At 41.6% G+C, this 18,509-nt stretch overlaps 1 protein-coding gene across 1 annotated transcript; it reads left to right on the top strand.

Moving 5' to 3' along the window:
* Positions 1–17,093: 17,093 nt before the first annotated feature.
* LOC145098913 (uncharacterized) lies at positions 17,094–17,837 on the top strand. The gene has a single exon (XM_079036503.1). It carries the CDS (start codon positions 17,094–17,096, stop codon positions 17,835–17,837), a length of 744 nt encoding a protein of 247 aa, XP_078892629.1.
* Positions 17,838–18,509: the final 672 nt, after the last annotated feature.

Below are 18,509 nucleotides of genomic sequence, written 5' to 3'. Positions count from 1 at the left end.
GGGTACCTAAGACGGGAGGAATAAGAGATCTTCTGATGGAAGAAGCACACAAGACCATGTACTCGATTCATCCCGGTAGCACTAAAATGTATAGGGACCTAAAACCATACTACTGGTGGCCGACGATGAAGCTCGATGTTGCGAAGTATGTGGCCGAGTGCGTAACATGTGCGAGGGTTAAGGCACAACATCAGAAACCGTATGGGAATTTAGAACCTTTACCTGTACCCATGGGTAAATGGGAAGACATCACCATGGATTTTGTGACTAAACTGCCCAGGACGAAGAACGGTCACGACATGATTTGGGTAGTCGTGGATCGTTTCACCAAGAGTGCACACTTCATAGCAGCCAACGAGAAGTGGTCCATGGATAAGCTCGCAAATGCTTACGTGAAGGAAATTGTAAGACTTCACGGTGTTCCTCTTACGATTGTATCAGATCGTGATAGTCGTTTCACGTCAAGGTTTTGGAGGAGTCTACAAGAGGAGTTAGGTACAAAGCTATGTTTGAGTACTGCTTACCATCCGCAAACCGATGGCCAGAGCGAAAGAACGATTCAGACACTGGAAGATATGCTGAGAGCATGTACCCTCGAATTCCAAGGGAATTGGGACGAGCACTTACCTCTGGTAGAATTCTCCTACAACAACAGTTTTCACTCGAGCATCAAGATGGCACCTTACCAAGCCTTGTATGGACAGAAGTGTCGTACGCCGTCTTGTTGGCTTGAAGCCGGAGAGAAGCAGTTTATGGGCCCCGAGATAGTCCATGAGACTGCTGAGAAGTTGAAGGTGATTAGGGAAAGAATGTTAGCAGCCCAGGATCGTCAGAAGAGCTATGCTGACAAGAAAAGACGACCGATAACTTTCAAAGTTGGGGATTCCGTTTTGCTTAAAGTCTCACCGTGGAAGGGACTTATACGATTTGGGAAACGAGGAAAGTTGAGTCCAAGGTTTATTGGATCGTTCAAAGTTCTTCAGAAGATAGGGAACCAAGCTTACAAGCTGGAATTGCCCGAAGAACTCAATGGTATTCATAACACCTTCCATGTGTGTTATTTGAGGAAATTCATGGGAGATGTTCCCGACATAATTCCAATCTCAGAGTTAAGCATGGATGAAAATAAAAGGTTGATCGAAGAGCCTGAGGCAATTGTTGACCGTAAGACTAAGAAGTTACGACGCAAGATGGTCGACTTGGTGCTAGTCCGATGGAAACATTCGAATGGGCCGAATCTCACTTGGGAAACAGAGGATGACATGATGAGTCGCTATCCACATCTGTTTGCTGATGCATGATTCCGGGACGGAATCATCCTAAGGGGGAGAGAATTGTAACGCCCGGGTTTCAGGGCTAAGCATTTTTGTCAATGTAATAGTTTAGGTCAACTCTTGTAACTCTTTTTGAAATAATAAAGATGAAATATTTGAGTATTATGTGAATTATATGTGTTTATTATTTAATTATAAATGTATAATTAATAAAGAATAAAAATGAGCGTCAAAATTAAAGTGTGAGATAATCCCGATATCTCTACATAAAGTTGTAGAATATGTCTCAAGGTTTCCGTGCATATAAGGAACGCCGAAATCCGAGTTATAACGAAGAAGTTATGACCCGTCGAAGTTTCACGACAGAACCGACACGATACCGGGAAGCGTGAATAGTGAATTTACGATAGAGCGAGATTTAGCCTTAGTGATCTAAACGAAAGTCGTAGAATATGTTAAACTAAGAACATCGATAAAAAGAACGCCCAAATCTGACTTCGTATGAAGAAGTTATGAGATTTTAAACAGACCAATCCTGTCCCAGCTTGTTAAAAATATAACTTTAAAAATAAAGTCAAAATTAGCCGACGGAGTCTAAACGAAAGTTGTAGAGTACGTCTTCACCTACGCGTGGATATAAAGAACGTCAAAAACGGAGTTCGTATGAACGAGTTACAAATTATAATAGCATATTTACGTATTAAAATAAAGTATAAATCATGTATACGTACACATATATATACATATGTATATATCATTAGAAAGGTATCGACGATGCGATCATTATAAGACTAATGTTGAGTTCTTTCGACATTAGTTTAGTACAAATATCATTAAATCCATTTATAATAGTATTATAGAGGGGTGTTTAGTTGTTTATATAACTAAAAGGTCATTAAGTAATTATGGAGGGTAGTTTTTGAAAATTCAATTAGTATAAATAAGAGCCTTGGGCTCTCATATTTCTTGCACCATTCTCTTGATTCAAGAGTCTTTCTCTCCTTATCCCCCGAGCATTTCGGTCCCTCGTGATTCGACTTCTCTTTCTGTAGTTTAGTATAGTAAGGTGAGCGCTGAAGCGCTGCACGAATCTTTCTTAGAAAGATTCAGCGACGAAGTTCTGCCCCTGCAGAGCCCGACTCCTAGCTAAAACCCCCTTGTAAGTAAGTTATGCTTACCTTATTTTAATATAGCTTATATTTAAAATTAGTATTGTTATTATGAACTTATAATAAATATTTGAGCTATTATTATAACTTATATAAGTGTCGTTATAATATTTTTTTTAACTACTCGCGGTACGGGGAATCTGGTTTAAAGGGCCGCATAGGGTTGTTGGATTTCAGAAGTGCTATATGCCAAAATGGTCCTGCCCTCCGGTGTTTTATGTCTGGCCCCTGTCTGTACATAGTGGTTGGAAAATATTGTTTAACGCTTATATAATAATAATAATACTAAGACTAATAGTTGGTCACGGTAAATATTAGACTAAAATTTAGCGATAATAATGCTAGGTTTCGTCGAAGGAAAATAGAATCGTTAGAAGCAAGCGCTGCCCGATTTTGGAATCATCACCTTAACAAGTGAGTGCATAGTTACTTTCAACTTACACATAGATATGAAGTATTTTATATAAATTACGTGCTATGTGTGCATATTATCTGAATACTTGCTATCTATGCTAGATGAACGTTGTTATACATGTTTTCAATGATTTAAACTGTATATGTATTTTATATCTACGAAAATGTTGGGGTAAAACATGGGTAGATGTAATAGCTGATGTGTGATAAAATGATGAGAGGCCTCGATGTTGATGTTGTTGTTTCTGTCATCTAGCGGAGTATGGATGACGACCACGGACTCTTCTAGACAGTCCAGTGGAACGCTAGCAGGCTCGCAACCTGTAGGTGTTTGTGAACGACGTGTTCACCGGTGTACTCCATCCCCCACATGGTTGCCTTTAGGACATTTATTGCTGAGGAATCCCCTTAGCAGTAGTGTCCGTCCCGATGATGATCTTTAGGCTAGGTCCCTTATGATAGGTGTTTAGGGACGTAAAGTGAGGATAACGGGAACGGGTAATCGGGTTATTGTTGATTGAATTAATAAACTTATTTATTGTGGGTTGAAAACCCTATGTGCTCACCAGGCTCCCAAGCCTGACCCACTTAGTTTTATGTATTACAGGTAGTGGCGCATGAGCATAGGTGTGATGTTTTGGACGAGGGATTACGGATATAGGCCTGTAGATATGAAATAATGTAGTAAGGCTTATATTGTACTGTTTATGCTTTTGATCTGTACGAACATGACATCCCGAGTCTTTTAATGAAATACATTTCTATGGAAATGCTTTTGATAAATCTTTATCATATTTTTGTTTTGGGACAAATTCCGCAACACTTTCATTTAAAATGTAACTCTGATTTTTAAACAAAGCATAAACAAACCGGTCTTTTCTGGCCGTGATTTTGGGGATGTCACAGTTGGTATCAGAGCATTAGTTTAAGCGAACTAGGAATTTGTAGGATTTCTAGACTTAAACTTAGAATGCTAAGCGATGATTGTGAGGTGTGAGCACTAGCCTATTTTAGGAATTGTGCCTAAAATGCTTTTATGTGCTAAATGCTTTGTGCATAATATGCTGTTAATTGTTCGGATCTATGGTCTGTTGCCGACCGGATCTGGAAACTTTATGTGTCTAGGATTCTAAACGTACGACTACGATATTAGAACTAACATGTAAACGTTTCGGAGTGATAAGGACGATTTAAACGTCTATCCTAAATAAAGATCTAAATTCACCTTATTCGGTGTATAGATCAAGATGGCAAGGACTCGTAGCGGAAACGTGAACGCGAATGGAGATAGGAACCAACCCCCAGTGGTTCAACAAATACCTGTTGTAGAAGAAGTTGCACCTGAGCCAGTCACGATGGCCGGAGTGCAAGCGATGATCCAGGCTATGTTGGATCGTCAAATGGAGGAAACTAGACGTTTGCTCCAGCAAAATCGAGAGGAAGGCACTATTCAAATCGAACAGCCCGAGTTGAACGAAGGGCAGACTGAGGAAGGAGACTACAGTGGAACTGTTGGTCAAGTCAACCAACTAATAGTTCAAGAAAATAGCCAAGATGACGGATTCGAGAGAAATGGATGCAAGTACAAGGATTTTCAGACTTGCAAGCCATCGACTTTCACGGGAAAGGAAGATCCAATCGGAGTCATGGATTGGATCTCGGAGATGGAGTTAGCTTTCATGACATGCGGTTGCAGAGGGAAGCTACAGACCACGTTTGCAGTGCGTCAGTTTCGAGGAGGCGCTGTACGTTGGTGGAATACTTTGGGGAAGACTTTAAGCCCCAACAAACCCCTGGAACTGACATGGGCAGAATTTCTGGTACAATTCAAACGAAAGTACTGCTCAGCTCAAAACCTGCTCGAGCTAGAGAACCAGTTTCTAACCCTAAAGAAGGGGAGCATGTCAATCGATGAATACACGAACAACTTCACAAAAAAGATGGAATTTGCCTTGCGTCTTGTTCCGGATGAGCTGACGAAAATTGATAAGTACGCAAAGGGATTACCATGGGAGTACGCGGTGCCAGTGCGTCAGGCACCTACTTTGGAGGCAGCTATCTGGGCTGCCAAGTCTGTGGAGGATATGATTAAGGGAAGAGCTGCCAGCAAAGTCGAGGTTGGCGAGAAAAGGAAATTTGACGGATCCTCAAGGTCCAGTAAGAAGGGTAGATTCTCGAAGTCTGGTTCGAGAGGAGGAGGATCAGAAGCGAAGTGGTGTGACAAGTGCAAGAAAAAGCACTCTGGGAAGTGTGACGGAGGGGTCACTTGTTACAAATGCGGAAAGCCTGGGCACTATGCCAATGAATGCACGTTCACTAAGAAGGTCTGTTATGAGTGCAACGAGGAGGGGCACATTTCAAGGGATTGCCCGAAGAAGAAGGAGACAGGAAGACCCAACATACCACCGAAGCCGAAGGCGAGAGCCTTCCAGATGACGCTCGAGGCTGCAAAGGAGGCAGCAGACGTCGCTTCAGGTACCTTTCTTGTAAATGGTTTGCCTGCAAATATACTATTTGATTCCGGAGCCAACTACTCCTTTGTGTCGCATAAATTTGGTGGGAAATTAGCATTGCCTGTAGAAAAACTAGATAATGCCCTGATTGTAGAAGTTGCCAGTGGCAAATTCGTACCTGTTAGTAATCGTATTAGGAACATCGTCATTGACCTAAACGGAAACGAATTCCACGAAGAGCTATTACCCATAGAGTTAAACGGTTTCGACATCGTTTTGGGTATGGATTGGCTTAGCGCCAACGATGCTGAGATTCAATGCCGAAAGAAGATAGTAAAGGTAAACCCACCCGGAAAAGAATCATTTATGGTGTATGGGGACAAACGCAGAGTGAATTCTGGAATCATCTCCCTGATGAAAGCCAGGAAATGTTTGTCCAAAGGATGTGCATCATACTTGGCATTCGTAATCGATGCCAAGAAGGAGAAGAAAGAGGTGCAGAATATACCGGTTGTGTGTGATTATCCGGAAGTCTTTCCCGAAGATCTTCCCGGATTACCACCTGATAGGCAAGTGGAGTTTCGTATAGACTTGTTACCAGGAACAACACCGATAGCAAAGGCACCTTACCGATTAGCACCGACGGAGATGAAGGAGCTCATGACGCAACTTCAGGAGCTGTTGGACAACGGTTTTATTCGACCTAGTTCATCACCCTGGGGAGCTCCGGTGTTATTCGTGAAGAAGAAAGACGGAAGTATGAGAATGTGTATAGACTACCGAGAGCTGAATAAGGCAACGGTGAAGAACAAGTATCCATTGCCGAGGATTGATGACCTATTCGATCAACTGCAAGGTTCGAGCTACTTCTCAAAGATCGATCTTAGGTCAGGATATCATCAGCTAAAGGTGAGAAAGCAGGATATTGAGAAGACTGCATTCAGAACGAGATATGGACACTACGAGTTCTTGGTTATGTCATTCGGGCTAACCAATTCTCCCACAACATTCATGGATTTGATGAATAGGGTTTGTAAACCATTCCTCGATAAATCCGTGATAGTGTTCATCGACGACATTCTCATCTACTCAAAAAGCCAAGAGGAGCATGGAAAGCATCTACGGGAAGTATTAGAAGTGTTGAAGAAGGAGAAGCTTTTTGCAAAGTTCTCCAAATGCGACTTTTGGATACGGGAAGTCCAATTCTTGGGTCATGTTGTTAACCAGGAGGGAATAATGGTTGACCCCGCAAAGATCGAGGCTGTAATGAAGTGGGAACGTCCAAAGAGTCCCACGGAGATTCGAAGCTTTCTAGGATTAGCCGGATATTATCGACGATTTATCCAAGGCTTTTCTTCGATAGCTGCTCCATTAACAGCTTTGACTCATAAAGGAGCTACGTATACGTGGAGTGAGAAACACGATGAGGCATTCGAGAAGCTAAAGAAGAAGTTATGTGAAGCACCGATACTTTCTCTACCCGATGGAGTCGAAGATTTCGCGGTTTATAGTGACGCTTCTGGAGTCGGGTTGGGTTGTGTTCTGACCCAAAGAGAAAAGGTGATAGCATACGCATCTCGACAATTGAAAGAGCACGAAAAGAACTACCCCACTCATGATCTGGAGTTGGCAGCGGTAGTTTTTGCCTTAAAGATATGGAGGCATTACCTCTACGGCACGAAGTGCAAGCTCTTCACTGATCATAAGAGTCTCCAGTATCTCTTTAATCAGAAGGAGTTGAACATGAGGCAACGACGCTGGCTAGAACTTCTCAAGGACTACGACTGTGAGATACTTTACCACCCAGGTAAAGCAAATATTGTTGCTGATGCTCTCAGTCGGAAAGTCAATCTGGAAAGGAAAAGGCCAAGAGCGTTAAGAATTGAAGTCGTCTCGACAATTGTGGAAAGTATCAGGAAAGCTCAAGAAGAAGCTTTAGAGAAAAATGACCGAAAGGAAGAACGTTTGGGAAGAACGTTAGTGTTTGGTATAAACAGTCGAGGACTGAAGGTATTCCAAGATCGAATTTGGGTACCTAAGACGGGAGGAATAAGAGATCTTCTGATGGAAGAAGCACACAAGACCATGTACTCGATTCATCCCGGTAGCACTAAAATGTATAGGGACCTAAAACCATACTACTGGTGGCCGACGATGAAGCTCGATGTTGCGAAGTATGTGGCCGAGTGCGTAACATGTGCGAGGGTTAAGGCACAACATCAGAAACCGTATGGGAATTTAGAACCTTTACCTGTACCCATGGGTAAATGGGAAGACATCACCATGGATTTTGTGACTAAACTGCCCAGGACGAAGAACGGTCACGACATGATTTGGGTAGTCGTGGATCGTTTCACCAAGAGTGCACACTTCATAGCAGCCAACGAGAAGTGGTCCATGGATAAGCTCGCAAATGCTTACGTGAAGGAAATTGTAAGACTTCACGGTGTTCCTCTTACGATTGTATCAGATCGTGATAGTCGTTTCACGTCAAGGTTTTGGAGGAGTCTACAAGAGGAGTTAGGTACAAAGCTATGTTTGAGTACTGCTTACCATCCGCAAACCGATGGCCAGAGCGAAAGAACGATTCAGACACTGGAAGATATGCTGAGAGCATGTACCCTCGAATTCCAAGGGAATTGGGACGAGCACTTACCTCTGGTAGAATTCTCCTACAACAACAGTTTTCACTCGAGCATCAAGATGGCACCTTACCAAGCCTTGTATGGACAGAAGTGTCGTACGCCGTCTTGTTGGCTTGAAGCCGGAGAGAAGCAGTTTATGGGCCCCGAGATAGTCCATGAGACTGCTGAGAAGTTGAAGGTGATTAGGGAAAGAATGTTAGCAGCCCAGGATCGTCAGAAGAGCTATGCTGACAAGAAAAGACGACCGATAACTTTCAAAGTTGGGGATTCCGTTTTGCTTAAAGTCTCACCGTGGAAGGGACTTATACGATTTGGGAAACGAGGAAAGTTGAGTCCAAGGTTTATTGGATCGTTCAAAGTTCTTCAGAAGATAGGGAACCAAGCTTACAAGCTGGAATTGCCCGAAGAACTCAATGGTATTCATAACACCTTCCATGTGTGTTATTTGAGGAAATTCATGGGAGATGTTCCCGACATAATTCCAATCTCAGAGTTAAGCATGGATGAAAATAAAAGGTTGATCGAAGAGCCTGAGGCAATTGTTGACCGTAAGACTAAGAAGTTACGACGCAAGATGGTCGACTTGGTGCTAGTCCGATGGAAACATTCGAATGGGCCGAATCTCACTTGGGAAACAGAGGATGACATGATGAGTCGCTATCCACATCTGTTTGCTGATGCATGATTCCGGGACGGAATCATCCTAAGGGGGAGAGAATTGTAACGCCCGGGTTTCAGGGCTAAGCATTTTTGTCAATGTAATAGTTTAGGTCAACTCTTGTAACTCTTTTTGAAATAATAAAGATGAAATATTTGAGTATTATGTGAATTATATGTGTTTATTATTTAATTATAAATGTATAATTAATAAAGAATAAAAATGAGCGTCAAAATTAAAGTGTGAGATAATCCCGATATCTCTACATAAAGTTGTAGAATATGTCTCAAGGTTTCCGTGCATATAAGGAACGCCGAAATCCGAGTTATAACGAAGAAGTTATGACCCGTCGAAGTTTCACGACAGAACCGACACGATACCGGGAAGCGTGAATAGTGAATTTACGATAGAGCGAGATTTAGCCTTAGTGATCTAAACGAAAGTCGTAGAATATGTTAAACTAAGAACATCGATAAAAAGAACGCCCAAATCTGACTTCGTATGAATAAGTTATGAGATTTTAAACAGACCAATCCTGTCCCAGCTTGTTAAAAATATAACTTTAAAAATAAAGTCAAAATTAGCCGACGGAGTCTAAACGAAAGTTGTAGAGTACGTCTTCACCTACGCGTGGATATAAAGAACGTCAAAAACGGAGTTCGTATGAACGAGTTACAAATTATAATAGCATATTTACGTATTAAAATAAAGTATAAATCATGTATACGTACACATATATATACATATGTATATATCATTAGAAAGGTATCGACGATGCGATCATTATAAGACTAATGTTGAGTTCTTTCGACATTAGTTTAGTACAAATATCATTAAATCCATTTATAATAGTATTATAGAGGGGTGTTTAGTTGTTTATATAACTAAAAGGTCATTAAGTAATTATGGAGGGTAGTTTTTGAAAATTCAATTAGTATAAATAAGAGCCTTGGGCTCTCATATTTCTTGCACCATTCTCTTGATTCAAGAGTCTTTCTCTCCTTATCCCCCGAGCATTTCGGTCCCTCGTGATTCGACTTCTCTTTCTGTAGTTTAGTATAGTAAGGTGAGCGCTGAAGCGCTGCACGAATCTTTCTTAGAAAGATTCAGCGACGAAGTTCTGCCCCTGCAGAGCCCGACTCCTAGCTAAAACCCCCTTGTAAGTAAGTTATGCTTACCTTATTTTAATATAGCTTATATTTAAAATTAGTATTGTTATTATGAACTTATAATAAATATTTGAGCTATTATTATAACTTATATAAGTGTCGTTATAATATTTTTTTTAACTACTCGCGGTACGGGGAATCTGGTTTAAAGGGCCGCATAGGGTTGTTGGATTTCAGAAGTGCTATATGCCAAAATGGTCCTGCCCTCCGGTGTTTTATGTCTGGCCCCTGTCTGTACATAGTGGTTGGAAAATATTGTTTAACGCTTATATAATAATAATAATACTAAGACTAATAGTTGGTCACGGTAAATATTAGACTAAAATTTAGCGATAATAATGCTAGGTTTCGTCGAAGGAAAATAGAATCGTTAGAAGCAAGCGCTGCCCGATTTTGGAATCATCACCTTAACAAGTGAGTGCATAGTTACTTTCAACTTACACATAGATATGAAGTATTTTATATAAATTACGTGCTATGTGTGCATATTATCTGAATACTTGCTATCTATGCTAGATGAACGTTGTTATACATGTTTTCAATGATTTAAACTGTATATGTATTTTATATCTACGAAAATGTTGGGGTAAAACATGGGTAGATGTAATAGCTGATGTGTGATAAAATGATGAGAGGCCTCGATGTTGATGTTGTTGTTTCTGTCATCTAGCGGAGTATGGATGACGACCACGGACTCTTCTAGACAGTCCAGTGGAACGCTAGCAGGCTCGCAACCTGTAGGTGTTTGTGAACGACGTGTTCACCGGTGTACTCCATCCCCCACATGGTTGCCTTTAGGACATTTATTGCTGAGGAATCCCCTTAGCAGTAGTGTCCGTCCCGATGATGATCTTTAGGCTAGGTCCCTTATGATAGGTGTTTAGGGACGTAAAGTGAGGATAACGGGAACGGGTAATCGGGTTATTGTTGATTGAATTAATAAACTTATTTATTGTGGGTTGAAAACCCTATGTGCTCACCAGGCTCCCAAGCCTGACCCACTTAGTTTTATGTATTACAGGTAGTGGCGCATGAGCATAGGTGTGATGTTTTGGACGAGGGATTACGGATATAGGCCTGTAGATATGAAATAATGTAGTAAGGCTTATATTGTACTGTTTATGCTTTTGATCTGTACGAACATGACATCCCGAGTCTTTTAATGAAATACATTTCTATGGAAATGCTTTTGATAAATCTTTATCATATTTTTGTTTTGGGACAAATTCCGCAACACTTTCATTTAAAATGTAACTCTGATTTTTAAACAAAGCATAAACAAACCGGTCTTTTCTGGCCGTGATTTTGGGGATGTCACAGTTGGTATCAGAGCATTAGTTTAAGCGAACTAGGAATTTGTAGGATTTCTAGACTTAAACTTAGAATGCTAAGCGATGATTGTGAGGTGTGAGCACTAGCCTATTTTAGGAATTGTGCCTAAAATGCTTTTATGTGCTAAATGCTTTGTGCATAATATGCTGTTAATTGTTCGGATCTATGGTCTGTTGCCGACCGGATCTGGAAACTTTATGTGTCTAGGATTCTAAACGTACGACTACGATATTAGAACTAACATGTAAACGTTTCGGAGTGATAAGGACGATTTAAACGTCTATCCTAAATAAAGATCTAAATTCACCTTATTCGGTGTATAGATCAAGATGGCAAGGACTCGTAGCGGAAACGTGAACGCGAATGGAGATAGGAACCAACCCCCAGTGGTTCAACAAATACCTGTTGTAGAAGAAGTTGCACCTGAGCCAGTCACGATGGCCGGAGTGCAAGCGATGATCCAGGCTATGTTGGATCGTCAAATGGAGGAAACTAGACGTTTGCTCCAGCAAAATCGAGAGGAAGGCACTATTCAAATCGAACAGCCCGAGTTGAACGAAGGGCAGACTGAGGAAGGAGACTACAGTGGAACTGTTGGTCAAGTCAACCAACTAATAGTTCAAGAAAATAGCCAAGATGACGGATTCGAGAGAAATGGATGCAAGTACAAGGATTTTCAGACTTGCAAGCCATCGACTTTCACGGGAAAGGAAGATCCAATCGGAGTCATGGATTGGATCTCGGAGATGGAGTTAGCTTTCATGACATGCGGTTGCAGAGGGAAGCTACAGACCACGTTTGCAGTGCGTCAGTTTCGAGGAGGCGCTGTACGTTGGTGGAATACTTTGGGGAAGACTTTAAGCCCCAACAAACCCCTGGAACTGACATGGGCAGAATTTCTGGTACAATTCAAACGAAAGTACTGCTCAGCTCAAAACCTGCTCGAGCTAGAGAACCAGTTTCTAACCCTAAAGAAGGGGAGCATGTCAATCGATGAATACACGAACAACTTCACAAAAAAGATGGAATTTGCCTTGCGTCTTGTTCCGGATGAGCTGACGAAAATTGATAAGTACGCAAAGGGATTACCATGGGAGTACGCGGTGCCAGTGCGTCAGGCACCTACTTTGGAGGCAGCTATCTGGGCTGCCAAGTCTGTGGAGGATATGATTAAGGGAAGAGCTGCCAGCAAAGTCGAGGTTGGCGAGAAAAGGAAATTTGACGGATCCTCAAGGTCCAGTAAGAAGGGTAGATTCTCGAAGTCTGGTTCGAGAGGAGGAGGATCAGAAGCGAAGTGGTGTGACAAGTGCAAGAAAAAGCACTCTGGGAAGTGTGACGGAGGGGTCACTTGTTACAAATGCGGAAAGCCTGGGCACTATGCCAATGAATGCACGTTCACTAAGAAGGTCTGTTATGAATGCAACGAGGAGGGGCACATTTCAAGGGATTGCCCGAAGAAGAAGGAGACAGGAAGACCCAACATACCACCGAAGCCGAAGGCGAGAGCCTTCCAGATGACGCTCGAGGCTGCAAAGGAGGCAGCAGACGTCGCTTCAGGTACCTTTCTTGTAAATGGTTTGCCTGCAAATATACTATTTGATTCCGGAGCCAACTACTCCTTTGTGTCGCATAAATTTGGTGGGAAATTAGCATTGCCTGTAGAAAAACTAGATAATGCCCTGATTGTAGAAGTTGCCAGTGGCAAATTCGTACCTGTTAGTAATCGTATTAGGAACATCGTCATTGACCTAAACGGAAACGAATTCCACGAAGAGCTATTACCCATAGAGTTAAACGGTTTCGACATCGTTTTGGGTATGGATTGGCTTAGCGCCAACGATGCTGAGATTCAATGCCGAAAGAAGATAGTAAAGGTAAACCCACCCGGAAAAGAATCATTTATGGTGTATGGGGACAAACGCAGAGTGAATTCTGGAATCATCTCCCTGATGAAAGCCAGGAAATGTTTGTCCAAAGGATGTGCATCATACTTGGCATTCGTAATCGATGCCAAGAAGGAGAAGAAAGAGGTGCAGAATATACCGGTTGTGTGTGATTATCCGGAAGTCTTTCCCGAAGATCTTCCCGGATTACCACCTGATAGGCAAGTGGAGTTTCGTATAGACTTGTTACCAGGAACAACACCGATAGCAAAGGCACCTTACCGATTAGCACCGACGGAGATGAAGGAGCTCATGACGCAACTTCAGGAGCTGTTGGACAACGGTTTTATTCGACCTAGTTCATCACCCTGGGGAGCTCCGGTGTTATTCGTGAAGAAGAAAGACGGAAGTATGAGAATGTGTATAGACTACCGAGAGCTGAATAAGGCAACGGTGAAGAACAAGTATCCATTGCCGAGGATTGATGACCTATTCGATCAACTGCAAGGTTCGAGCTACTTCTCAAAGATCGATCTTAGGTCAGGATATCATCAGCTAAAGGTGAGAAAGCAGGATATTGAGAAGACTGCATTCAGAACGAGATATGGACACTACGAGTTCTTGGTTATGTCATTCGGGCTAACCAATTCTCCCACAACATTCATGGATTTGATGAATAGGGTTTGTAAACCATTCCTCGATAAATCCGTGATAGTGTTCATCGACGACATTCTCATCTACTCAAAAAGCCAAGAGGAGCATGGAAAGCATCTACGGGAAGTATTAGAAGTGTTGAAGAAGGAGAAGCTTTTTGCAAAGTTCTCCAAATGCGACTTTTGGATACGGGAAGTCCAATTCTTGGGTCATGTTGTTAACCAGGAGGGAATAATGGTTGACCCCGCAAAGATCGAGGCTGTAATGAAGTGGGAACGTCCAAAGAGTCCCACGGAGATTCGAAGCTTTCTAGGATTAGCCGGATATTATCGACGATTTATCCAAGGCTTTTCTTCGATAGCTGCTCCATTAACAGCTTTGACTCATAAAGGAGCTACGTATACGTGGAGTGAGAAACACGATGAGGCATTCGAGAAGCTAAAGAAGAAGTTATGTGAAGCACCGATACTTTCTCTACCCGATGGAGTCGAAGATTTCGCGGTTTATAGTGACGCTTCTGGAGTCGGGTTGGGTTGTGTTCTGACCCAAAGAGAAAAGGTGATAGCATACGCATCTCGACAATTGAAAGAGCACGAAAAGAACTACCCCACTCATGATCTGGAGTTGGCAGCGGTAGTTTTTGCCTTAAAGATATGGAGGCATTACCTCTACGGCACGAAGTGCAAGCTCTTCACTGATCATAAGAGTCTCCAGTATCTCTTTAATCAGAAGGAGTTGAACATGAGGCAACGACGCTGGCTAGAACTTCTCAAGGACTACGACTGTGAGATACTTTACCACCCAGGTAAAGCAAATATTGTTGCTGATGCTCTCAGTCGGAAAGTCAATCTGGAAAGGAAAAGGCCAAGAGCGTTAAGAATTGAAGTCGTCTCGACGATTGTGGAAAGTATCAGGAAAGCTCAAGAAGAAGCTTTAGAGAAAAATGACCGAAAGGAAGAACGTTTGGGAAGAACGTTAGTGTTTGGTATAAACAGTCGAGGACTGAAGGTATTCCAAGATCGAATTTGGGTACCTAAGACGGGAGGAATAAGAGATCTTCTGATGGAAGAAGCACACAAAACCATGTACTCGATTCATCCCGGTAGCACTAAAATGTATAGGGACCTAAAACCATACTACTGGTGGCCGACGATGAAGCTCGATGTTGCGAAGTATGTGGCCGAGTGCGTAACATGTGCGAGGGTTAAGGCACAACATCAGAAACCGTATGGGAATTTAGAACCTTTACCTGTACCCATGGGTAAATGGGAAGACATCACCATGGATTTTGTGACTAAACTGCCCAGGACGAAGAACGGTCACGACATGATTTGGGTAGTCGTGGATCGTTTCACCAAGAGTGCACACTTCATAGCAGCCAACGAGAAGTGGTCCATGGATAAGCTCGCAAATGCTTACGTGAAGGAAATTGTAAGACTTCACGGTGTTCCTCTTACGATTGTATCAGATCGTGATAGTCGTTTCACGTCAAGGTTTTGGAGGAGTCTACAAGAGGAGTTAGGTACAAAGCTATGTTTGAGTACTGCTTACCATCCGCAAACCGATGGCCAGAGCGAAAGAACGATTCAGACACTGGAAGATATGCTGAGAGCATGTACCCTCGAATTCCAAGGGAATTGGGACGAGCACTTACCTCTGGTAGAATTCTCCTACAACAACAGTTTTCACTCGAGCATCAAGATGGCACCTTACCAAGCCTTGTATGGACAGAAGTGTCGTACGCCGTCTTGTTGGCTTGAAGCCGGAGAGAAGCAGTTTATGGGCCCCGAGATAGTCCATGAGACTGCTGAGAAGTTGAAGGTGATTAGGGAAAGAATGTTAGCAGCCCAGGATCGTCAGAAGAGCTATGCTGACAAGAAAAGACGACCGATAACTTTCAAAGTTGGGGATTCCGTTTTGCTTAAAGTCTCACCGTGGAAGGGACTTATACGATTTGGGAAACGAGGAAAGTTGAGTCCAAGGTTTATTGGATCGTTCAAAGTTCTTCAGAAGATAGGGAACCAAGCTTACAAGCTGGAATTGCCCGAAGGTGAAGGACCCAATATCGCTTGTGGATTATAGACCGATCAGTCTAATTGGGAGCATTTACAAGATTGTTGCCAAGATTCTAGCCAACCGACTTAGAAGGGTTATCAGCTCAGTAGTAGACGAAGCTCAATCAACATACATCAGTGGAAGAAATATTCTTGATGGTCCTGTCGCCATGAATGAATTTTACAATTGGGCAAAAAAGTCGAAGAAAGCAACTTGCTTTTTCAAAGTAGACTTCGAAAAAGCTTTCGACACAATTAACTGGGGGTATCTAGATTCAGTGATGGAGCAAATGGCTTTTAGGAATAAATGGAGAAAATGGATTATGGGGTGTTTATCCTTAGCTCGTGCTTCGATTTTAATAAACAGGACTCCTACAGACGAATTCTCAATTACTAGGGGAGTGAGACAATGTGACCCCCTTTCGCCATTTCTATTCATAATTGCCATGGAAGGATTACACGTTGCAATTCATGGAGCATCTGATAGGTCTCTTATTCAGGGGATCAAACTGCCACATAATGGTCTAACTATCTCACACCTGTTATACGCGGATGAAGCCATATTTTTGGGCATTTGGATCCCGGAAGCATAAAAAATCTCTCAATGATTCTTAAATGTTTTGAGATATCCTCGGGCTAAAGGTTAACTTTCACAAATCGCGATTGTTCGGTATTTGTGTCTTCGATTTTGATCTGCAAAGCATGGCACAGGTTCTTAGTTGCCTCAAAAGCTCTTTCCCTTTTAATTATCTCTGGGTACTAGTGGGATCTAATATGTCGTTGAAAAACAATTGGAAACCGATAATTAGCAAAATTCAGACAAAATTATCAACTTGGAAAGCAAGTACTCTATCATTTGGGGGTAGACTGACATTAATCAAGGCAGTGTTGGGAAGCATTCCTACTTACTATCTTCTATATTCAGAGCTCCTCAAGGGGTATTGGATGATATGGAAAAGCTCAGAAGAAGTTTCTTATGGGGAAGCACAAATGAAAAAAAGAAATTGCATTGGGTGGATTGGTCTAAGTTGGTTGCGGATAAAAAAGATGGTGGATTAGGTTTCGATACGTTAAAGGCGCAAAATGTTGCTTTACTCACAAAGTGGTGGTGGAGACTCAAAAATGAAACATGAAGTATTTGGACCAATGTCATAAACAGCATACACAATCTCAACAATAAGCCAACCTCTTATCTTGTAAAGAAAAATACAACCGGAGTTTGGAGTAATATTGCAAAGGCTATCAGGAGTCGTAAATTACACAACATCGATCCACACAACTTATTTTCCCTTGTATCGGGTGAGAATGTGAAAATTTTATTTTGGAAGGACACATGGTGTGGAGATGTACCCTTACAGGAAAAATTCCCATCACTTTATAACCTTGAAATGGTAAAGAGATGCACACTATTGGATAGACTCTGCAGCTCAAGATTCTCCTGGAAATGGCACAACTTAAACTGGAACAATGATGTCCTTTCAGAACTTCGTGAATTTTATAAGCTTGTAGGCTGCCTGAATCTTGGTCTTTCCTCCAATGTTGGATTCCGATTTAATCTCAACACAGATGGAACTTATGTAGTGAGTTCTTTGAGAATGATGATGGACTCAAAATCGAATCAATACTCAAGACCTTTAATTTGTTGGTCAAAAGTTATTCCCTTAAAGGTCAAATGTTTTGTATGGAGGGCGGCTTTGGATAGAATACATGTTGCTGAAGCACTGATCCTAAGGGGTATAAATGTCCAAAACAGAAATTGTCAGTTATGTGGAGGCACAAAAGTTGAAACTACAAATCAGTTATCGATTGACTGTGAATTTTCAAAGGTTGTGTGCTATTGGATATTTCAGTGGTGTGGGATTAAACAACCACAATTTAGGAATGTAAGAGACTTTATAGACTTTGGAGCATCATGGGAGAATTGTCCCAGAAAAAAGAATATATTGATGATGATCCTTTATTCTACCATTTGGAACATTTGGATTGGTAGGAATGATAAAGTATTCAAAAAGCTTGAAGTCAATCCTACAAAAACTGCAGACTCCATCATATCTCAAGCATTTGAATGGAATAAGTACAGGGGCAATGGTCTAGAGAGCTGGGCGGATTGGAATGTGTCCCCTCTTTTATAGTTAATCTCTCTTCCTAAAAAAAAGATAATCATGTATTGTATTATCTCCTGGATGTTTTTGTATGCTTCCTGTTTGTTCTTTACCTTCCATAGCTACTTGCTACTATGGTTTTTTTTATCATTTATATAATTATTCGTTGGTTCCGAAAAAAACTTATCTAAATGATACTTTTCCTTTTATGACGTTAAACACCCTCTTTATTCAATTTATTTCATTGTATATTCTTGAATCGAAATAACTTTACAACCACAATTATCTCAAGTCCTCAGCTACCCTATACCAAATAAACATGTTGTTTCACAATCACCTCATGTTTCATCAAATCTTCTTTCAAACCTTGGACCTGAGCAGCTCAAACTCACTGGAAAATACCAAGAACAACCACCATACCAATATTTTTGAGATATCATGAGGATTTGGGTTCCTTGTGGCTCAATGCATCAGCTACTACATTCGTCTTACTAGGGTGGTAACTTATCTTGTGAACATAATCAACAAGAAGCTCAATTCAACGTCGCTACCTCACATTTAGATCATTCACGCTCTGAATGTGACATAAGCTTTTATGATTTGCGTATAGCGTACACTTCATACCATGCAAATAACGATGACATAGCTTTAGAGAAAAATTATTGCCATCAACTCCAAGTCACACAACGAGTGATTTAACTT

Source organism: Lactuca serriola, chromosome 4 (assembly GCF_051521515.1).
Source record: "Lactuca serriola cultivar US96UC23 chromosome 4, Lser_US96UC23_V15, whole genome shotgun sequence".
Taxonomy (NCBI): Eukaryota; Viridiplantae; Streptophyta; class Magnoliopsida; order Asterales; family Asteraceae; genus Lactuca; species Lactuca serriola.
The sequence above is the reverse complement of the archived record's forward strand: the minus strand, read 5'-3'. Positions and strand labels throughout refer to the sequence as shown.